The sequence below is a fragment of the Gymnoscopelus microlampas genome (assembly GCF_963454915.1).
Source record: "Gymnoscopelus microlampas genome assembly, chromosome: 8".
Classification (NCBI taxonomy): Eukaryota; Metazoa; Chordata; class Actinopteri; order Myctophiformes; family Myctophidae; genus Gymnoscopelus; species Gymnoscopelus microlampas.
In genome coordinates this window covers 45001879-45025945 of record NC_139945.1, presented here as the reverse complement: position 1 = coordinate 45025945, position 24067 = coordinate 45001879, and the positions used below count along the sequence as shown (strand labels likewise).

The 24067-nt window shown below is 40.4% G+C and overlaps 2 protein-coding genes across 7 annotated transcripts in view; both read right to left on the bottom strand.

Annotated features, from left to right (window-relative positions):
- The window catches only part of LOC311049825 (neurobeachin-like), a 302517-nt gene extending 278450 nt beyond the window's left edge, over positions 1-24067 (bottom strand). For all 5 annotated transcript variants that reach the window (XM_084063694.1, XM_084063693.1, XM_084063690.1 and 2 more), the window contains exon 1: positions 23789-24067. In XM_084063694.1, the coding sequence (XP_083919820.1) occupies positions 23789-24043 (255 nt within the window). In that variant the 5' untranslated portion in view covers positions 24044-24067. The remainder of the gene's footprint in view (positions 1-23788) is intronic.
- LOC311049827 (uncharacterized protein) lies at positions 1110-7439 on the bottom strand. Of its 2 annotated transcripts, XM_084063696.1 has the most exons (6): positions 7298-7439; positions 6652-6772; positions 5581-5715; positions 5021-5103; positions 2706-2903; positions 1110-1590 (listed from the first exon to the last, which is right to left on the bottom strand). In XM_084063696.1, the coding sequence occupies exons 3-5, from the start codon at positions 5648-5650 to the stop codon at positions 2721-2723; spliced, it is 336 nt and encodes a 111-aa protein (XP_083919822.1). In that variant the 5' UTR covers positions 5651-5715; positions 6652-6772; positions 7298-7439; the 3' UTR covers positions 1110-1590; positions 2706-2720. The 2 variants fall into 2 exon arrangements, with proteins under 2 accessions (XP_083919822.1, XP_083919823.1); XM_084063697.1 differs by lacking the exon at positions 6652-6772.

Genomic DNA, 24067 nt, shown 5'->3' with positions numbered 1-24067 from the left:
AAAGAGAAGAAAAGAGAAGAAAACTAATTAAATATCTAGTCACCAACACCACAGCACCTCACCTGCTACTGCTGCAACAAAAAAATCATCTATTTTAAAATTGCCTGCTTGGCATAGACCTATGCTTTGAAAGTGGGGCAACATGAATTTTAGATGGCTTCTATGAAGAGCAAAGGAAACCTTTTCATAGCCGGAGATTAAAAGTCTTCCCTGGAGCCATCGTCTGCATGGTCTACAATGAACTGTTACTCACAGATAAAGAAGCATGTTTATTTATGATTGGTATGGTGATTTCCCAAGCACTTTTCTGTCACACATCATCATCAGCAATATCTTGCACAAACCGTGTAAGGCTTATGGAAAAGCAGATGGCTTGTCCAAAAAAAAATCAACTTTTATGCATTTTAACATCACTTCCTGAGATTGTGATTCATATCGGAAATTTGGGTGAGATGATGTGAAGTCAAAGGCTAAGTGAGAATGCATTGTTAATCATGTCAGCTGAATGTCAATGAGCTCTGAATGGTTGGATCAGTGCTGACCCTGCTGAAAAAACCAGCCTAGACCAGCCTAAGCTGGACCAGCTGGTTTTAGCTGGTCTTGGTGGTTGACCAGCCTAAGGTGTGTTTTCGCCAGTTTAAGCTGTGTTTTCACCAGCTTCAGGTGTGTTTTCGCCACCTTTTAGCTGGTCTTGGTGGTTGACCAGCTTAAGATGGTAGGTTTTGCTGGTTTAAGCTGGTAGCTGGTTTAAGCTGGTAGCTGGTTTAAGCTGGTAGCTGGTCTAAGCTGGTAGCTGGTATTTATGATGATTTTGCTGGTCAAGGCTGGTTTAAGCTGGGAGCTGGTATTCATGATGGTTTTAGCTGGTTTAGCTGGTAGGCAGCTGGTTTAAGCTGGTTTAAGCTGCTATCTGTTTTTTATTTTATTCAGGTGTATTCTGGTATGCAGTGAACAACTTTGCTGGAGAGGATGCATGATCACGGTGAATTTCAGCCAGGTTCCCACAGCACGTGGTATATTAAAAAAACAGTAGCCTAAAATAGCCTATATAAAAGTGAGCAAAATCCACAAAGGAATAAATAATCATGTATCAATTTCATACATAACAATAATTTATTAAACACTTATTAAAAAACTAAAAAACATTCAAATAACAAATATGTAAATAAACAAATACATTCATAAACTTCAACCTGAGGAACACACACACACACACACACACACACACACACACACACACACACACACACACACAAATTCAAATGACTGGAAAATAGTGAGAAAATATGAAAAATCGGACAGATCTGTCTTGATCACATGACTATGGAGATACTGTATACCGATTTGTGTGATGTTTGGAAAACATCTGCAAAAGTTGTAGTCAAAAATGTTTTTGCAAAAATCGGCTTGCTGGTGGCGCTATTATGCACACCCCCATATCACCCCCCATACACAGACACACAATTTCTTGTCCTTTCTATTGATGTCCTGGATTTTTTTCTGAAATGTATCATATCCCCATGGCCTTCTTCCTCTTTGTGAGATCTTCCCCATTAATGTTCTGTCCCTCCAGCCACCAATGGAAACAGTCTGAAAGAAAACAAACAAGAACCCCCACCAATAAAACAAATATAATTAGCTTAGACATGCATGGGGTGAGTTGTATGAATTGTGATGTTTTGAGAATAACTTAAAGTAACTTAAACTTCACCCATTTTCAACCTTATCTTCATATAACTGGTCCTCGCTAATGTTCATTATACAATGGCACCATTTCTGTCTACTCGTTCTGCCACTCATTGGTGGAATGTGGACAGTTCAGAAACCTGCCTACCAGTGACATCACCAATGGAAATTCCAAGCTAATAGAAAGTAGAAGCCATTGTTCTTGCATTAATAATTAACAAATAAAAAAGTTAAAAATGTTGATCAAAATGACCAAACCTGCCTACCGATGATGTCAAAGGTAGGCAGGTTTCTAAACTGTCCACGACCCATCAATGAAACACAGAGTGAGTAGACATAGATGGTGCCATCTTAAAATGTGTATTAGTGAGGACCAATTATATGAAGATGAGTTGAAAATGGGGTGAAGTGTTTTTTTAACCCCCTTTTTCAGTTATGGAAAAATGCATTTGAATGGAAAAGGTGGGTGGGCAGTGGGCAGGCAATAAGCCAGATGGCTACAATGGACAACAACAATTGGGGAAAAAAGCTACCCCTGCCACACATGCATGTAGGGCTGCCACTACCAATTATTCTACACGATTATTCTATTGATTATTTTTTTGATCTACAAGCTCACAACGCGTCCAACAAGTTCCAAGCTTGTAGATCTGCAATTCTTTCAGCCCTAAAATGGATTATTTTATTACAATAGAGTATTTTCCTTTATGATTGATTAATAAGCTTAATAAGGCTTGCATAGTAAACTAATAACACTTGCATAATAAACTAATAATAGGCTTCTGTGCATGACTGTAGTTCTCTTTTCTCGAAGGTGACATTCCCATTTCCCGCTCAGTTTTTCATAGCTTCAGTTGATTGGCTTGGCAGGTTTCTGGTTGAAATTGATGCCACTGAGACAACCAAATGAAGGTATGAACAGTAACACTAACAGGAATTCCACCTTCTGGAAAACTTAAAGAGAACTACAGTCATGCACAGAGCCAAAACAGCCCCCCCCCACCGCTCAGTAAACATACCTCTGAGTCCTGGGGTCAGGGGGGTTTGGCCTCGCACTTGCTAGTGGGGCATTCTTTGTCTGTAAGGCTCATGGTCTTCAGGGTTCTTGTCCCCCAAATGGCAACAGCAAGCTCCTTCATGAACAGGGAGTCCTTGGTGTTTGCTGCCACCATCTTCCAGATCTCCTTTTGGAGCCACACACCAGAGCCAATATGGACCTGAAACAAGAAAACAAGACATGTTTTAGAAATTAAAACACATTTTACCATGACATTTCCCAGACTTTCATTTTGGACAAAAGCAGGCACACTTCAAACAGTTTACTGTAAAGAAATTACATTTTCATGTCAAGGACCCCCAAATGTGGACCCCATTTGGAAAAGAGTTGGTGCCATGGACCTCCAATAGAGAAGATGTTAATTGTTGGATTAGATTTAGTACAGAATTCTACAACTGTCTATACTGTAGGTGGGGAGAGTTAAAGTAATTATTATACAGTACAATGTCATTGGATTACATACTAGCTGGTAAAACAGTAGTGAAATAACCCTTTGCGCCTGGCATCCCTATTTTGTGCATGCCATACATCCACACGGCGTAGTGTCATCAGTGGGCCGTACCTACGGAGGCAGAGTCGCGCTCAGGGGAAAACACAAATTTCCCCCAGCTGGTATAGACAGAGGGATGTGGGGTTTTCAAACTCACATGCTGTAAAAGTATACCAATTTAAAAAGCAGGCGTCATGGCTTGCCAGATCACAGGCACAGAACCTTGTTGCCACTCGACAAGGAACGTTACATTAGCAAATTAAACAAGAGTCCGATTGGAATGTTGTCCTGACTGGACAGAGGATCCAACACAACACAATGGCCCGAGGTTATCTGATTTAATCGCCTGGTAAGAGACACTATTACATTTTCTATAGATATGATCAATTAAACTTATCATAATATCAAAAAGCAAAAGCCATTCATTCATCAATGAAGTTTATAGAACACGTTTTAGTGAATTCCTAGTACAGGAGACATCGACGCCATTACAGTTTGGAACGCAACATGCAGCGATTTACACACAAAACAAGCCAAACCCTAACCTATCCTCGTTTAAAAACCTACAGAAAACACAATTGTTAATCTGGCAATGAACACGGAGCTAAAGCAGTGTGTAAATCCTGCATGATATTAAATGACGCATGTCACCAAATGATAATGGTGTCGGTACGTGCCGTTCACAAAACAGTCTCTAAACTGTACTTCAAATTTACTATAAACATTATTGATGACTTAATGGTTGTTGGGTTTTGATATTATGGTAAGTTTAATTGATCTTATCTTGTAATAGTGTCTCTACCAGGCGATTCAACACTGTGCATATGTAAACATGTTTGGCAACACGGAGGGAGACGGGTGGTAACCAGAAAACTCGCCCCAAAACACGCTCGCCCCCATTTTCACCGACCAGCGGTTCTTGTATTCTTGTATCTGTATTACGGTTTGAAATAAGTTCAGGGTTAGACATAGTTTTACTGAGGTTCCGTATAGGAATAAGGTTATGTTTAACAGTTTAGGCATAGATTTACTGAGGTTACGTTTAGGAATACCAGGTGAATACCGGCGGGTTTGCCCCGGGGCGACTGTGTTTTGGGGCGAGTGTTTTAGTATTCAGACGGAGATGTAAAGAGGGAAACATCTCCAGTCTCAGTGGTGCTTGTGCTGAAACTTGACTAATGCAATAACATATAAGGATAATCTGATCAGTGATAAACCACATGAACCCCAGTTTATGTATTCTGGGGGGAACATAAACCAAACATTGCCAATCTAGCTCACAGTTACAACGCGTCGCGTTCCGACACGCTGTGAGCTCATAGTTTGTCAATGTTTGGTCTTTTTAGTCACATATATCTTAAAAATAAGTCAACTTTGCCGAGGGCGAGTGGACGATTGTGTTCCAGCTGTCCTTCTGATGGATTTTTTCTTGGCTGACAATGTTTCTATAGTCCATAAAATAGCTCTGAAAGTGATCCAAACGATCGTGTATGATGTAACTCTATGAGGCAGATCGTTGTGTTTTCCCCCGAGCCAAAATCGAATGGGCGTTCCTGGGCATTCCCGTCTAGCTCTGTGTGTATCTATAGGCAAAACTGTTCAAAAATAGTTCAGAAATAGCAAAACATAGCTGATCTACAAGCTCACGATGCATCATGACCCGTTGCCTATTTTTGAAATAGTGCTTTTGTGCTTAACTGTTTCTTATTTAGCTGGGGACACTGTGGAACCCCCTGGGGACCCCACTTTTATGAACCACTGTCCTACACAGTATGTTTCTTCAATACCTTGTCACCGTTGGTGTCAAACATCCCAGGTGTCAATGCCAAATCGTCTGACTCGGGGGAAGAGGAAATAGAGGAAGTTGCAACTGAAAATGTAGAAAATCACATTTAAGCTCCTTTTGGCAGTATCACAGTACTTATATTGTACACATTGTCACCATTTTCCGTAGAACAGTATGACTGTCTAAACACACCTATGCTGTCACTGGTTTGCTTATCTGCAGCAGGAATGTCAGGCTTTGCTGCAGAGCTATATTGAGGCCCTTCCTCCAGTTTCTGTTTTGCAATCTCTAATTTGTTGCATCTTAAAGCATGAACAGGGTACGGAAAAATAAAAAAATAAAAACTGAATTGATGTATGCGTTAGTAGGATAACAGTTTAATAATGAACCTAGCATCTGTCCACTCCATATAACATGCTTTCTATATAATGTTTTTTTTAACATTTGTGGTCAAGATCTAAGTAAAAAAGAACATGAGAACAATTAACCAACATATAGATATATACAAAAAGAGAAGAGCAAACTCATGCAACTGTTTCGTTAAAATTAGTCATTGCTTACTTAGTTTTAAGATGCTGTAGGTCCAGCTCCAACTCTTTGGCCTTCGCCTGGGTACGACTGTACTTGACATTTCGTCGTGGATAGCTTGGGGTACAACAGCATCTCCACCATATTCAGACGAGTCAGAGTCTAAAGCTAGTGCAAGATATATTTTGGATAAAACAAGATATTTTTTGTTATAAAGTTAAAGTGGAATAAAATGTAATTTTATGCAATCTGTATCGTATAGTATATTAATACAATAACTTATACAATCTGTATGTTAGAGTATGTTAATACAAATAATACTATATAACTTATACAATTGGGGTGGTTGTATTTCGTCTCCCTGCTCTTCTATTGAGACATTTAGTGTCAAAGGTCATGTCTCACCTAGACACAGGATCTGACATGAATTTTGATCTGATGGTCAAGATTCAATGTATCACCTGAGCAAGCAGGCAGGCTCTATTAGCTCAATGGTAAAAGCTCAGGAAACCGGGTTCAAATCCGGGGGAGAAGAGGAAAGTTACATAGTGCAGCTTTAACCCATTAAGACCTGAGGCCGATTCTAAAAATGTTCTCTAAATCCTAAAAGTTTTAATAAAAATAAAAAGATTTGAGGTACAAATGTTCGCTTTAAAAAATATATATTCAAAGATTTTCAAAAATAGCAATCTACAAGCTCATAGCGTGCCACCGAGTGCCGCGCTATGAGCTTGTGGATCTGCTGTCTTTGAATGGCCAAAGAAATAAAACAAAATGACACAGATGCGTTCCCAGTCTTAATAAGCAGGGGTCTCTCGATCTCTTTAATAAGTAGACAATTCAGTTTCAGATGGGTTGCCAATTTCAGGAGAGAGTACCTATTCATTAGCTTCAATGTTAGTGTTCCTGTTCCAATGTTATATGCCCACTTCTTTGTGTCATCACTTCCAATTGCACTTATTTATCCTGTATCCAGAGTTCTGATTGGTTAAATTTGGTATTCCTGGAAATGCATTTTCGGCTTACTAAAGAGGTGGAGAGTCTGGGTCTGGGAGACCCCTGTTACTGATTACTTTAATATTACACAAAACAATATCACTTTACCTTCAAACTGTGTTCTTTTCTTTGTGGGAGGGGGGGGGGGGCATAACACATAATGGTTCTCTCTTCTTGGGTTCCTTTTTCTGTTTTAGTAGGGCTGCCTGCAAACCATTCGTCTTGGCCACTGCAGCCAAAGAAATGTGTAATAATAACACACACACACACACACACACACACACACACACACACACACACACACACACACACACACACACACACACACACACACACACACACACAGACAGACAGACAGACAGACAGACAGACAGACAAGCGAATCATTAATGTTCAGTTCAGAGTTCACAGGATATTAAAACACTCTGTAGCTTCATCACTGAAAGCCGCACACACACACACACACACACACACACACACACACACACGTCAGATTCTGAATTTAGTTTTGAGCAGCACACAGCCAAGCAGTACAGATAGTGGCCTATATTAAACATTATATTGTATGTTCCCACTGTCATTTCTTGTAATTATTGTCATAATCCCTTTATCAAGACACATTAAATAACTAAACAATGTTGGGTCATGACTTGTGATTGGCTTCGAACACAGCAGCCTACGCACTTATAAATACAGTCAGTAATAGTAGGCTAAAAAGCCTACATAAATAGTATTTCTGTGTGTCAACACTCACCTAAAATGTCCGCCGCTTCTTCTTCTTTCTTTTATCTTCTCTGAAGCCGGTTTATAATTATTTTTGATGAATCCAAAGCAACGTAATTTATCTAACTTTCTATTGAAGTGACTCGAGACAGCATTCATTCTCCCCGCGCGTCGCGAGCGGTCGCGAGCATAGAGTTCAAGGGTCGCGAGCCAGCTGAGGCATTGTTGCCAGATTTTGTGAGAAAAATAAGCAGCCAGGTCTATGAAAACAATTAAGCCCAAAAGAAGCGACATTTGCACTTTAAACCTATACACAGGTTTATAGAGCTTTATCTACAAGCTCACAGTGCGTCGCATTTGCAACACATTGTGAGCTTGTAGATCTGCTATTTTCAAAAAGAATAAGTGAAATATTTCACTAATATTTACAAGCAACAGAAAAACAAGCCCAAAGTCACTTATAATAAGCAGATATGGCAACACTGCTCAGGCCCCATAAAGGGAGAAGCGTCATTGCATAAAGGGCCCACTTCTCTGTAAAAACAGATCACAAAGCTCACAACGCGTCGAATTGCGACAAGATGTAGATCTGTAGATCTGTTTTGGTAACCATAGCAAAAAAAAGTGTTATTCAGAATCAAACTAGCATATTATTTGCCAATTGCGAAATTAAGTAAATAAGTTTGGATGAATGTCATGATAATAATAATATATTATTATTATTACCATTATTATTATTATTATTATTATTATTATTATTATTATTATTATTATTATTATTATTATTATTATTAAATCTATTATTTATGTCACATCACAAGAAAAGCATAAGAAATGTAAAGTGAAATAAAAAAAAATACAATACAATAAAATACAATACATTACAATACCATACAATACAATACAATAATATATACTGGGGGGGGGGGCAATTTTAACAGAAGAAAAATGGCAGGTATGATGTCTCCCCGGGATCCAAACTAGTTAAAATAGCAGATCTGCAAGCTCACAACGCTTGTAGATCTGCTATTTTTTTATTAATTGATGGATTTTTTATATTTTGTATATTATATATAATATTATATTATATTATATTATATATTTTAGATTTTTATATAATCATATTTGAGCTGGGGACCCCCCACCCTGATAAGCACTTGGAATGTAGGAGTTGATGCATTTACGTTTAGTTTGACTCTATTGTTAAAATAGCAGATCTTCAAGCTCACAACGCCTCGCAAGGAAGGTGTTGTGAGCTTGTAGATCTGATATTTAAAAACAAAAATTATAGTATAGTTTGTTGATTACTTTTGATGCAGTAATGGTGGGGGTTTTTTATGTACTAAAAAGGTCTTAAAGGTCCTTAAATTGTCACTTCACTGTCATCTGGGGACCACCCCCAAATCACGTGGGGACCCCCCTGGGAGTCCCGATCCACATGTTGAGAACCACTGATCTAACCAAACTTGACCAGCTGCTAAGCTGGTCTTTGCTGGTCTTTGCTGGTCTGTCCAGATTCCAGCCATCTGACCAGCTAAGTCTAGCTGGTAAGCTGGTCTTTGCTGGTCAGTCCACCCATTTGACCAGCAAAGACCAGCTACCAGCTTGGCTTTGCTGGTCAGTCCAGCCAGCCAGCTGGCTGACCAGCAAAGACCAGCAGAATCCAGCTTAGTGACCAGCTAACCAACTACACTGGCAAACCAGCCTGACCAGCCTGACCAGCTTGTCCAGCCTGGTATGCCATCTAAACCAGCTTTAGACCAGCCAAGACCAGCTAATACCAGCTAAGACCAGCTAAAACCAGCAACCATCATAAGCTGGTTTGTGCTGGTTTTTTCAGCAGGGGAAAGTGTGTAAAACTTTTAGGGGGGTGTCATGGGTCAATTTCAATGGAACATGTTGAACTTGATCACCAAAGATATCTTTTAATAGAGCACCGAAGTCTGACGTAATTTACACATCCTTGGTTTGTCTACCTGGTTCGCGGTTTTCCACCCCCATTCTGAATCCCATAGGCGTATTTAATATCGCGTCAAATAAGAACTGTGTTCCAAAAATAAACAAATGACCCCGGCGGTTTTACTCTTATGGATATGAAGCATCAACTGACGGTGAGAAAACGCTAATGTTACTTCCGCCGAATTAGTTAAATCTTCACCAGAAACAGACTGTATCAAATATAAGTGACTGACTATCATAAACGATACAGAGCCTCCTCCCTGACAATATCGCCGAGACAGTTTGTTTATTTTTGGACCACAATTCTTATATGAGATGATTCTATGATGTCCCAATGTTATTCTCCACAGAGAAATTACTTTACGAACCTGGGGATGAGCGAGTGACGTCAGGACTTCTACTCTATAGGCCATACAAACATGGCTGCCATTTTGCTCGTATCTCACATCCCATCGGGGTGACATACGGTCGCCAACCAGCACTCTTGGAATTTCTTTCAGGATGAAGAAATCAATCAATCTGTATCCATCCCCAGACAGTGTACCACCCCCAACAAATGATTAAGTTAATATTAGAGGTTTAGGGACGTTTTTGGTTTTAGAGTCTGCCAATCCTACAGACATGCAGGATATACATCACCCTGAGATGAAGTAATGCTTGAGGTTTAACATGGGGCAAAAAGTCCCCTCCCAGGCAATGGCAGCCATGACGTCTGCTTGTGATCGAGTGCTCATGCAAGGTCAACCCAATCATTGAACCTTGCATTTAAGTTGAATGTTTGTGAGGAGCTACTCAAATAACATAAACTAATGTCACACACATAGCATGGGAAATTGGTTGAAACTGAAAGTACTTATTAAGTACTGCTCACGGCCAACAAATGCCGCTTTAAACATGACCAGTTCAGCATTTGAATGTTGATTTATAATTTGAATGTCAATGTTATGAATGAAGCGTTAAAAGCTATACAGTACAGTCCTAAAATATAAGTTGAGTGTTCATTTGATCTGAGGGCTTAGGGGTGAGGGTTTGAATGAAAAGCCAAAGGCATGCAGTATACTGTACTGTACACAGTAAAATCCTGAGTGCTAATTTATCCTTTAGTAAATCTGAAACTGAAATCCATTTGTTCATTTGTACACTCTGAGTTAAATTAACACTCAATTTTACAGTGAATATTTTTACATTAGCCACTTGCTCCAGGGCCTAGTTTAACACAAGGAATAGCCTCATCAGAACAAAGTATTATTTAGCATAATGTAGTCACCAGAACCAGGCCGAGTGTTATTTTAGCTATGCTATTTTAAGTTCAAGATTTATTTGTCATTTGTTGAAAACTAATAATAAATAATATTAAGCATTCATGCTTCACTGACAAAATCTAACATCTTGCCATGGAAGGGGTGGGGGGCATTTGTTTTTATTGTGTAGTTTAATACATAGGACTGCCCCTCTCTCCAGCATGAGCAAAGATAACAGCAGTACAGAAAAAAATGATATCTTAAAAACAAGGCCTAATCGTCCAGGTATTTGCTGCATCTTAGAATAATGTCGGTCCTAACTGAATTTAAATTGAATACAATCTGTGGGGGAAAAAATGATTGGCCTACTCTTTTTTTTTTACCCCCACGAGCCGTGGGACTCTATGGATGTCTCTATGGATGTGAATGTCATTCAGTTGGTTTGGTTGGTGGATTTAAGACTTTGGGCCAAAGCACAAAGACTACCATCTGTCTTGCTGGAATTTGCTGTCTACCTTCATGCGGATGAACCCTAATGATTTTGGTGACCCTGTGAACTTTCCTCTAGCGCCACCATTAGGCCACAATTTCCACTTGTGCACAATCTCCCAAAATCTAATTAGCAAAAACATGCCGTGAAACTAGCGGAGCACATTCATGCTCCCTGGAGCACTTTTTTTCCCTTTCTTTTTTTCCCCCTTTAATAGATTTTTTTGTATTTCGGGGGCACTGAACTTTTATGATGAAAAAGGTTATTAAACATCCTTATCATATCGAACTCAATAAATGACCTCGAAAATTGTTAACTTTTTATTAAATTCACATTCACATCACAGCTCAAAAGGATGAGGCATATGGGGGGCAAAAGGAATAATGTTGGGCCTCCTCGCCCTCTCCCACCTAGAACAAGTTTGTCAGGCTTCAAGTTCATCTCTCTAGGACCCCTCATTGTTGTTTTTTTTTGTATTCTGCAATTTTGTATTCTCGATGTTGTATATCTATATAAATAGTTCACCTAATTCACCTATTTCCTAGGCTGTGTGTTTTCCACTTCCTGTCGATTTCATTGGATATCATTGGTCATCTGACCAGTTTCATCGGATCAAATCGACAGGAAGTGGAAAACACACAGGTGAATAGGCTGTTTTTAAAATTTGTGTAAGTCAACAGCACATTGATTGCACCTGTGTGATCATTTCAGCCCCGCACTGATTGGTGGCTGGTCTGAGGTATTACCACTTATAATGAGTGTTGTGTTTGTCCTGTGCCTCATTCTGAAGAAGACCTTGTGTCGAAACGTTAATCTACAATAAAGCCTTGACCGGGCGCTTTTTGCAAAGTGTGTTACAGTGTGCGGACTTCTATTATTCTTTTATCTTAATCCCCTCATTGTTGTCTGCGCCAGGCCGAAAGGCATGGCGAGAGAGTATGTTTTGCCCCCTGCCCGTCCGTCCGTCCGTCCGTCCGTCCGTCCGTCCGTCCGTCCGTCCGTCCGTCCGTCCGTGTGTGTCCGTCCTTCTGTCTGCGACCAGCTAATGTCCGCCACCGTTGGCCCTGTCGCTGTGAAACTGCGCACACACACTCCCTGGATGCCACAGTAGAACCTCTGCCCCACATTTTTCAGATCAGCCTGTCATAGCGCCAACATGAGGCCGACTTTTGCAAAACACATTTTTTGCTATTACTCCTACAGATTTTGTCCAAAAAACACGCAAATCGGTACACAGTATCTCTATAGCCATGTGATCAACACGGATCTGTCAAAATGCCTCAAATCATCAAATCAAACTTTATTTATAAAGCACATTTACAACAATCGAAACTGACCAAAGTGCTGTGCATGGTGAGACAAAAAACATCAAACAAGAAAGTATGCAAGTGTAACAACAACAAAGTCACAAATCACATACAACAAGAGATCAAGACATGAACTTAAATGAGATTAAAAGCTAAGGAGTAAAAGTGTGTTTTAAGAAGGGATTTAAAAGCCTCAATAGAATTCGCACTTCTAATATAGAAGGGCAAGCTGTTCCAGAGCCTTGGAGCAGCAGCAGCAAAGGCGCGGTCACCCCTACTCCTCAGCCCGGTTATGGGAACCTCTAAGAGCAACTGGTTAATTTTACTCCTCATTTTACTCCTATCCTGCATTTGATTTAGCATCCGAGTTGATGGGCTCAGGTTGCTCACGAGTCGCAGCGTGCTGCGTTATTTTAACAAACTGTCTTGATCAAGACAAAAAAGACATTCCACAACAATGACATGTGTCCCATCGATGTAATAAGAGAAACGTAGTGTACACATGTGGAAAAAGACCTCAAAAACCAGTCTGTGGTTATGCAAAATATCCCTAGTACTTACCTATTCAAATATGAAAAAATGCAGCTACCAATATTTATAAGTGACTTTACAGAAAAGCAAGCCCAACGTCACTTATAATAATAAGCAGACTTGGCAACACTGCTGCAGGTTCAAAACACAATGCCAGTAGAAGCAGTCTATTCAGTGAGTGGGTGGAGTCTATGCTCTGGAGCCAGGCTAACTTGAAACGACTTGAAATATAAGAACATTGTCACAAATACTCAAAACCAATCCAATCCAACCGATCTAAACTTTCTTTCTCTGGCCAAAAAACATCAAAAGGAGAGGTAGCACAATTGTAGGGATAGAATTTCCGATAGGATGGTCTGGCAAGACTTGGAATAATTTAGTCAAGCTGAACATTTTTTTATGATTCTGAGCATTACTCATACTGAGATTGAATACTTGCATATGAAATGCATCAGCGCAGATGATATATCTTGTCCTGTCTTTTCAGCAGCAGGGTCAGTACTCTCTCCCTTTCTCATAAACAGTAAACTATAAAAACCTCAAAATTGTTATTGTATGCTGGCTGGCAAGGATCTATCACATCTATCATACAGTCCTTTGTCACTTTGTTGTCACGGTCATGTGGAACTGTGCCAAGTGTGGCGCATGGTTTTGAACTCTTCCGGTTGCTATAATACTAAACTAAAACAGAAAATAAATGATGATGCCTGTAATCACTTGATAAGTGATTTATACTTATTATAAGAGGTATTATACATTTTTTGGATAACATCACTAAGTGAACTGGTATCACTCATGCTCAATCTTGTTATACCATTTAATTCCTGTGAAATGACATCTACTGGGAAGGAAATCTGATTTAATTCCTGTGAAATGACATCTACTGGGAAGGAAATCTGATTTATAACACATTATCTTAATTACAGCTTTCAGCTGTTGGCTGCCTTAACATGAAATATTAATAACACGCACACACCTTTTAATTGGCCTTGATAAAGAGAGTATGGTCGTCATTAAACCATCTTATTATTTAGCACTTACTTTGCCTTAAAACAATCGTTTGTCATACGATTGTTTTTTTAACCACTTTTTTGATACTTAGTTAGAAGTGCTCCATACAGTAGTTGTGCAGTGTTTACTATCCTATATTACATTAGAGATAAGTCCCGTCATCATTTTCCCGTCTCATTGTTTCGCACTAAACACAACAACAACATATCACATGTCACTAACACAGGGGTTAAAGCAAAAAAGAATCCCAAGACTGAAAATTATTTTCAGACCATGTCCCAATATGTGATTTTTGATTTTTAAACATGGCACATGGAATCCTCAAGACTGAAATCAGTCCCCAGGACTGAGAACTTTAATCCCTGCTAACAACACAAGCCACAACGGGAGCGATTAATTTACGGGTGGCGTAGGCTACTTTTCATTGCTCACCACACATTTGCCTCCTCGTAGCATAATTAATTGCGGCCAGCACAAACTGACAACATTACGGGTACAACATGTTGTTCCCTAGCGTCAGCACCGACCACCGCCAAGCGAGACCGAAACCGAAACACCACGAGCCAACACGACGCAGCCGCCATTGAAATCTCCCCACAACAACAACAACAACACACGCGACCACTTCCCTTAAAAGGAGCATTTCACCCCTGGAAGAACTTACAGTCACTCAATGTTAATAATATTTGTAGTAGATAACAGTAGCAACATTTGAAATTTGCACCCTATGGCCAGAAAAATATAGAAGTCTGTGTGTTTGACTGGGCTTTGACTGGACTGCTGCATTACTACAATGACCATAATGCTTTGGGGCACTGCCGCTGACTGACTGCTGCTGATTCACCTGCATTACTACAATGACCATAATGCTTTGGGGCACTGCCACTGACTGACTGCTGCTGATTCACCTGCAGTCATGTAGTCAGGAAATAAGGTGAGATAAAGAGACTATGAGTCAAATGACTCATAGTCTATGAGGATATGGATGGATACAAATCTAAAAATACAGATAAAACACAAAAAACACACCAGGATCATGTTTATGGGTCCTAGACCTTAAAAATAAAAATAGGGGTTTGATGCAAAATCGGCAAAATGTCCCTTTAAACCTGCACCGTTGCTTTCACTTTGGTCATGTCTCTATCACACCACACTCACGGTAATATGTCCGTCATTCACGTGCCATGTACATCCCAAAGACAACATTATCAACAACGGTAGAGTCTACGCCGCGGAGAATCAACATTGCCAGGTTGCGCGCGAGAAATAAGCAATCCGGTCTTTGAATTTTCCTCCATTCCTCCTTGCTCAAAGTCGCTTACAATTAATGGACAAGGCAACATTGTCTACGCTCTCTCTCTCAATACAAACTGATGGTCACTCGACCATGCTCCCTCCACACACACAGAGAGAGAGAGACAGAGAGAGACAGAGAGAGGTATAATAGGGCTACAATATCTACTTTGTAGATTTAGATGATTATTTCAAAACATATATTCACCACTTCAGCCCTATATACTTTTCAGCCATTTGAAAATAGCAGATCTACAAGCTCACAATGCGTCGCAATATATTACTGTCGAGTTGCCTGCCCCTCTCTCTCTCTCTCTCTCAATACAAACAGATGGTCACTCGACCTACATGCTCTCTGCTTCTGCAGTACATTGAGGCCTCACTACATGACTCCCCCCCCTTCATTACACTACATTTAGGTTAGACTTGTTTGATATACAGCAGGCCTTCTCTCTTCGCCTCTGCAAACCCTGTTGGGGGGGGGGGGGGGGGGAGGGCAACGTCACCATTTGCCACGATGTCACACAATACTTATTGCAATACAATGTTATATATCATACCATCATATACAATAATCATATGTATTATTATGTATATTACTAGAGGTTATGGCCGCGTTTATATATCTTCTACATAATATGTTATATATCATTATATATATATATATATATATATATTATATATATATATATATATATATAAATTACATATTAAAATAATTATTGCAATAAAATGTTATATATCATAATATTCTACCTTATAACATCTATCTATCTTATAATGTCATATGCTGTATTATAGTACATAATAACACATACTTACAGTCACATATAAATGATATCTACAATACAAACATACAGTACATACTATTATGACATATGAATACATACATATATATCTCTATTTTTACGTATCTATAATATACACCTGAGCCATAAATGAGCCAGTCTTCACAACGCCTCTTTGAAAGGAACGGAACCCCACGATCCGCCTCCCTTAAAAGAGACATAAAGCCCATCTCTACTGCCCACTCTGTGCTGCAGCGACACGGACACAGAGAGAGGGACACGGAGGGACCAACAAACACAAAGCCCCGCGCAGCCGATGGGGTCGAGGGGCGCCCCGAGACTCTAGTAGAATAAAAACAGAAAACCTTTTTTGTCTAGTTGAAATCACTGATCAAAGTCTGATGTGTGTTAAGCTAATCATAATAGGTTGTTTTATGCCATTAATGCTAATGAAAATAATTGATTTGGCAACTTGGCATGTTTGCGACAAGGCAGTAAATATAACTTTCTCGTCAGTTGTTTCTCAGTATGGTGCTTTTGTCATTACTAATTACTAAGCAGTCACAAACAAGCAATAAATCGCTCACCAAAAATAGCAGATCTACAAGCTTGTCGATCTGCTATTTTTGGTGCACAGCACCGGCATACACCTAAGTATAAATCAGGCTTGAGTGAGTCTTCTGAGGAAACAAACCACAAACTGCAGGTGATTTGATACAGAGCTGGAGAGGATACTACGACAACAAAAACGATGCTTTCCATATTAGTGAAATATATTGCATGGTCAAAAATACAAAATAATAGAGCAGTATCTGCTGCACATGGTGATAATCATCATCATCATCCTTCTATAAATGCACAAAATCTCTGTGCATCTCTGCACCGTCCAACCGATTAACTTCAAACTTGGCGCGTGCCACCGAGGACCTGAGGGAGTGATAAATCCACAAATCCCCATATATGAAGATCCCTGATGTCATCAGTCTGTCTGTGTCCCTTTTATGCCGATATATAGAGATCCCTGATGTCATCAATATCACATCATAGTACTGACCTCCAAGTACTACAATTATGGATATACTGCACTAAGTACTCTGACAACAGGTACATCGGGTACTCTGACAACAGGTCCAATGGGTATTGCATAACCCAAGGGGAATGCGTTACCAACGGGCATCGGCCTAATAATAACTAGAAAAAGTGCTCCTCGGAGCACAACTCTCCGCTGTTGGGAATGTTGGGAATGTTCTATCTGTATAAGTGTCCTATCCGTCCTGTCTGTATAAGTGTCCTATCCCTCCTGTCTGTATAAGTGTCCTATCCGTCCTGTCTATGTAAGTGTCCTATCCGTCCTGTCTGTGTAAGTGTCCTATCCGTCCTGTCTGTGTAAGTGTCCTATCCAATTGTTACAGTATCCGCCATTTCTCAACCATTTCGTGATTGTTCCTGTCTTACCTCACTCTTACCAGACTTGTGTTGGGAATGTTGGGAATGTTCTAATTCTTATGTTCTAACTGTCCTATCCATCCTGTCTGTATAAGTGTCCGATCCGTCCTGTCTGTATAAGTGTCCTATCCGTCTGTATAAGTGTCCTATCCGTCTTGTCTGTATAAGTGTCCTATGTAAGTGTCCTATCCCTCCTGTCTGTGTAAGTGTCCTATCCCTCCTGTCTGTATAAGTGTCCTATCCGTCCTGTCTGTATACTGTAAGTGTCCTATCCGTCCTGTCTGTATACTGTAAGTGTCCTATCCGTCCTGTCTGTGTAAGTGTCATATCCCTCCTGTCTATGTAAGTGTCCTATCCGTCCTGTCTGTGTAAGTGTTCTATCCGTCCTGTCTGTATAAGTGTCCTATCCGTCCTGTCTGTATAAGTGTCCTATCCGTCCTGTCTGTATAAGTGTCCTATCCGTCCTGTCTGTGTACTGTAAGTGTCCTATCCGTCTGTGTAAGTGTCATATCCCTCCTGTCTATATATAAGTGTCCTATCTGTCCTATCTGCCAATTATGTATCAGCCATGCAGCCATTTCGTGATGGTTCCTGTCTTACCTCACTTTGACGGTGGCAAAGCCACCGTCAAAGTGACGCCATGTATTTATACAGTATTTCACCGTATTGTCACGTGTCACGTGAGGCTTGACCAATCGGTGTGTCATATTTAGAAAGTGAAAACAAAACTCTCCTACGGAGAGTAATAATAAATAGAAAATGTGCTCCTCGGAGCACAAGTCTCCGCCAGCAGACCCACATTGGTGAGGATTTTTGGTAAGGAATTTATTCCAAGATTGGAACTTTTTCTGCTAATATCTCCTGACTAAGTGTTAGCTTGGCTGATGGCACTGATGTCACTTTGAAACATGCAATGCAATGTTTCAAAGTGACTCACCTATTTATAGGTATGTATTTCGTCATGCGTCTCGCTAGCCAATCAAAGCACACCCTTTCAACATATTGTCACGTGTCACGTGAAGCTTGACCAATGTTAGCTTGGTGGAACCAAAGGAAATCAAACGAAAACATACTCTCCACCATGCCTTCGGCCTGGCGGAGACAATAAGTGTACTTTGTACTTAAATAGTAATTGTGTCCCCTTCAGTTTTTGAGGGGATATTTATTGTCAAATACATTTGGACATACTATATAAAGGGGTATATGTAAATAGTTAATGTCAAGACAAATAGATAATGTAATTATGAGACTATCTGAGCACCTCCATGAATGTCATACCCTGCCAACTGACTATCCACATTTCAATAAATATTCTTCACATCACACCTAATATTCCGTGCTTGCCGTGTTTGACGTATCAGATTATAGCTGTCCTGTGCAAATAGGGCTTAAATAGCTTCCTACATGACTGGTGTTTAATTAAGGTGTCAGTAATTGACTGATGAACAATGGTGTTTATAAGCCATTTTATTTTGCTCAGTGTCCATTACTAAAATTGGTTGACAAATGACTCACATTATTTACAGATTAAAAATATAATATGATATTATTGCAGGGGAAAAAAGTATGTTCCCAAGGTCCTCTTCCTCACACTAGATGGGTAGTGTGACAGTAATGCTTTGGTGAGACTCCAACTTCAAGTTCATTGTCACATCACAAGTTTAGAGGTGTAAATGACTGGATGAAATGATGTTCTTTATAAGCTCCATGAATTGCAGTGACAAAATAGATAATCATAAGAAAAATCTAAAATAATAAAACAAACATATCGAATATACATAAGGTGTGTACTCAATATATAAATTATAAAATAAAAATAAAGGTATGGTACCTCAGTGTCTTGCGCAAGTAGCAGCAGATATATATATATTGTTTTTTAAAGGGTGACACTTGCTATGCATCCCATGTCTATTATGCTTCGGGGGATAGGAGCACCCACGCTTGTTTCACGGATGTGGCAACACCGGCTCTTGTTTGACGCACATGATTTGGCAACCCGGGAGCCAGTGAACACAAAAACGCTAATAAACAGCGCACATTTGGGGAAAGCGAAAAAACGGGCTTCGGTGTTCCGTGCACATGGTAATGGTCAATGGCTGTGTGCAAATGCAGATCAATTGTTCCAGCCACTGAGGAGAACCGGGCAGAAGAGTTTGTGGGGCACGCACAGTCAGACACACAGACGCACACACAGAGCCACAGAGCTTTGTAGAATTATAGGATGATAAAAACGTGTAAATACTCATAATGCTTTATAAGTTATAAAGCATTATGAGTATTTACACGTTTTTATCATCCTATAATTATAACAATAACCAGGACACATTATAAAGCATTCTATAATGACTTATAAGGTCAAGTATAAATGCAATGTAATCTGCTTATAACACTGTATAATTACAGGTATAAGCAATCATTCACAAGTACTCAATGGAATCATAACACATTATAAAGCCTCTTATAATGACTCATAAGGTCAAGTATCATAATCCTCATACTACAGTATGATGATCTGTGATGATCGGTTAAGTGATGCTGTCGAGTGTTAACAGGCCAAGAAAAATGGTCTTTCTTTTTGGGGCTTTTCTCTTTTCTGCCTTTATTTGGATACTATAAGCCACCAAATATCTGTCCGGGAGCGATAGACCAAATGGTCCCAGATTCGGGATGTGAACTTCAGATGACTCCTTGATGAACGTGCCAAACGGCAATTGGGAGGGGCTTATGGATCCTGGGGTTCCTGGGGAGGACAGGAGGCACAGTACTTTCTGAATCCTGAGGTCTGAGCTGAGGTGGAGGCATCGGTTCGAGGCTTCTCTGGTAGGTCTGTCAGACCTTAGGGATAGGCAGTGGTGTCGTGGAGGCCACACGGGGTAGGACGGCGTGTGGCCAGTATTTTTTTCACGCGCAAGGTACGGCACGGTATAGTGCATGCGCGTGCAGAACGTGCCCCCCCCCCCCCCCGGAGATTCACGAGCCAAGTACCCAAATGGCTACTTTGCATAAAGGGTTTACAAGTGAGTGTGAAAATGTTTCCTCAGATTCCTCACACCTCGCATCTATTAGAGCCGGTACACAGCATGTTGGCTTCAGTAGAGCTGCTGCCAGTATCCTATCTGCACGCAGCAATGCCTCAGCCACCGTCAAAGAAGAGAAAGATACTCGTTCAAAGCAAACTTAGTTTCAACTCTATAATTCATGGCATTTCTTGAATTTGTATTAGTTTAAAAAACTAAGCTAAAAAACATTTCCTATACAAACATGTTTCCTAATTTAAGGTAAAATGAAATGCGTGCGGTGTGCGCGTGCCGTGCGTGCGGCGTGTGACGTCATTAAAATACCGTCCTGCCAGTAAAAAAAATCACCACGACACCGCTGGTGATGGGCAGGGCTTCGTGAGACGTTACTTTGTGCTGGGTTTTGGTGATGTTTGTGCCGGGCTTAGCGTGACGTTCGTGCCAGGTTCAAAGCTACGTTCAAAGCTACTTTAGATATAGCTACCTAGATCATTGTCATTAATATATAACTTTATAGTTTACACAATGTATATCTTTTATTGTTATTATTTATCAGGTTCATCTGTCATTGCTTGACACATCTAATGTTTTCACATGAGCAAATCCTACAATAGGCCAGCGCACATCCAAGTACTTGATTACTGGTCACTCACTGACTTTTTCTTTTGGCCAGGATCATGTATTATAATTCTCATACTTGTAATACATTATAATGATTTTATAATGCATTGTAATAACTGTAACCAAATAGTAAGGATTATAAGTCACTATAAGTGGTCATTCGGTGCTTTAATAAAAGTAAAATAAAAAGCATTCAATTTATAAAAGAACACCACCCCTTCAGGAATGTAATTACTTTACTTAAAGCACATAATGACCACTTATAGTGACTTATAATTACACTATAATGTTTTATAATTATTTATAATATAGGGATATATTATAATTATAATGTATTACAACTATGATAATTACAATACACTATGATAGATCTGTGTGTATGTCAGAATCAGAATTATGTTTTTGTAGGTACGTAATACGTATGCACATAAGTGAAATGTGTGGTGTCTTAGTTGACTTCATTGGTCTGACTCATCATAGTTTCACAGAGTAGGAAATTCTGCTTCTATTCTGGAGAAGAATTGCTTGTTTCTTCCCAACAAATGTCATCATCACCATCCCACAATAGGCGAACAGCAAACAGACATTGGTTATCATTCCCTTTAATTTTAAACACTGGCCTATAGTGTGAACTACTGAAAGACCTAACTTAGTAGTGTAGCAACAGCCAGACCTTTCCTCCAGTGCTGGCATGCTGCTAGATCAAAGTGGGGAAAAAAATGTGGAGAAGAAAGGTCAACTTTGGGCCCTGGTGCAAAAATAAATAAATAAGGGACACTGGTCTAGAAAAATCCATGTTGAAAAGAGATCCGCAGCTGTAGTAGTGCTCTACTCCTTACACTCAGTTCCAGTGAAAATGGTGCAGTAAATGTCAGGGTGCTAAAGGTGTTAAAGAGTAAGGCCACTGCAGAACTACGTTCTTTCTTGTCTGTACATGCCAAGGGCTAAAAATTCCCTGCTCCATAAACAGGCTTTCTGTTGTGGTGGAACAGGTCATAATTAATCTCTAGTGTGCTTACAAGAAGTCGAACAGTGCAGTGCACAATAATGCTGCTGCTGCTGCGCTGCTACTGTAGATGGGTAAAACATATGGAAATGTGGAAAGCACTCTACAGGCACACAGGACATCTTGATAGTGGCTGCATAGGTTCAAAGCCCTATCAACATTCAACCAACACATTATTTGTATCCCTGGCTCGCCTCATTATTAAACAGAACTTGGACAGAAGAAGCCTGCTTTTTTGTCACCATAATTTCTATACTGCCACTATAATCCCAGAAATAGATATTTAAGTGCAAAGCATGAGAAGGTAGAGCTGAGTGTCTTGCTCAAGGAAATATAAACATGACATATGGCAGAGATCAAACATACAGTATGACAGTTTGATGGGGGTCACTATATCCAGCAAGCCATGCAGTCCAGACTCTAGACGTTAGCTACCTGCAATGGGAGTTGAAACCAAGGTGAGGTCAGTAAGAGGTGGACGTGACCAGTGACATAGGTCCTCTTTAATGAGCGGAAACACTAGCTCTGTCACTCTGGACCAGAGCTAATCAAACACACCCCTCTAAACTGATCATCGCGAGTCTCAAGAGAGTCTGTGATGATCGGGTAAGTGATGCTGTGATGATAGGGTAAGTGATGCTGTCGAGTGTTAACAGGCCAAGACCAAGGCTTAGGTCTTTCTTTTAGATATCTTTGGGGCTTATTTACCTTCATTTGGATAGCACAGTGAGGAAACAGGGGAGTGACACGCAGCAAAGGCCGTCGGGCTCGGGAATCGAACCCGCGACTCGGTGTCCGACTGCATCAGAGCCTAAGTGGTATGCGCCTTAACCACTAGGCCATCGGCGGCCAAGCCTTTCTTGGCCTGATTTCCACACTCACCAGCATCACAGTAAAATACTTAGTGTTAATTTAACTATAATATATAGTGCCATTTGGAAAGAAGGCCCCTTCAACAAATGATGAAGATGACACCAAAAGGCTATAGCACATCACACAGAAACACCAGCAGCCTGTTATGCCTCATCATCATCTTCATCTGCACTGACAACATCTGCAGGGAATGGGATCTTCATGAAGTGGAACCAAACACATTAGTTGAGGCATATGTGCAGCTGAACATCCAGAGGTTGTAACCTGTGCCTACACATGTTGTCAAGTTGTAACTTTGCAAAGAGTGAAAACTTCAACATTTTGTCAGCATCCCACTCCCCTCAATAGTATGTGCCACACATTTCTTTGGTCTCCACATATGGGTCTGAATGGTGAGAATGTAAGAATCCGTTATCTCAGAGTGAATTGCTTCAAATTGGAAGCATTGTTAACCACAACAAGACATGCTGTAAGTCAGTGGTTATCAACCCTTTTCAGGCCATGACACCCCAAAATGACCATATTTGAACTGGGGACCCCCCCACGACCCCCCCAGCCTGATAAGCACTTGAAATGTAGGAGTTGAGGCATTACATTTTCGGTTCCACAGATAAATATTGTCTGTTTTCACAATTTTGCCTTTTTCTTATAATATTTGACAATTTGGCCAATGTTTGACCAGTATTTATAGTAGTTTTGGGGTATTAAAAGGGTCTGAAAAGTCCTTAAATTGTCACTTGACTGTCATCTAGGGACCCCTTCAAATCAGTCCCACAATCATGTGGGCCTGAGGGGGATCCCCCCCACTGGGGGTCCCCAGGTTGAGAACCACTGCTGTAAGTAATAATGATGACTGCAATACAACATCCAAGTGACCACTCGCATCAAAGCAACGATGCCCCTATGTACGAGCAGTGTGAAGAAATAATGTTGTCTTACCAGATTCAACACCGTCTCGACAATATCCCGGTTGCTAACATCTCCGACCTGGATCAGTCCGATGAGAACGGCGAATTTCATCCTGATATTCCGGATCGGAACCGATGACGGGTTGATCATCCCGGCCGGTAGGACCACGGAGCCAGAGGCAGACATCATGTTCTCAGTGGAGCCTCCTGTCGCCCCCTGCAGCAGCAGCCCATGACCTGGGGCTGGCTGTCGGTCCGAAAGCGACATGATCGAGCCCCCCGGCATTGTCGCCGGTTGTTTATCGCTTGA

Bases quoted from the DNA above. Each gene is read 5' to 3' on its own strand.
- LOC311049827 (XM_084063696.1), bottom strand. From the start codon at position 5,650: ATGTCAAGTACAGTCGTACCCAGGCGAAGGCCAAAGAGTTGGAGCTGG. The intron at 5,104-5,580 runs GTAAGCAATGAC...CTACATTTTCAG, and splicing joins CTACAGCATCTTAAAACTAA to TTGCAACTTCCTCTATTTCC. The intron at 2,904-5,020 runs GTATTGAAGAAA...TTCTTGTTTCAG, and splicing joins TTGACACCAACGGTGACAAG to GTCCATATTGGCTCTGGTGT.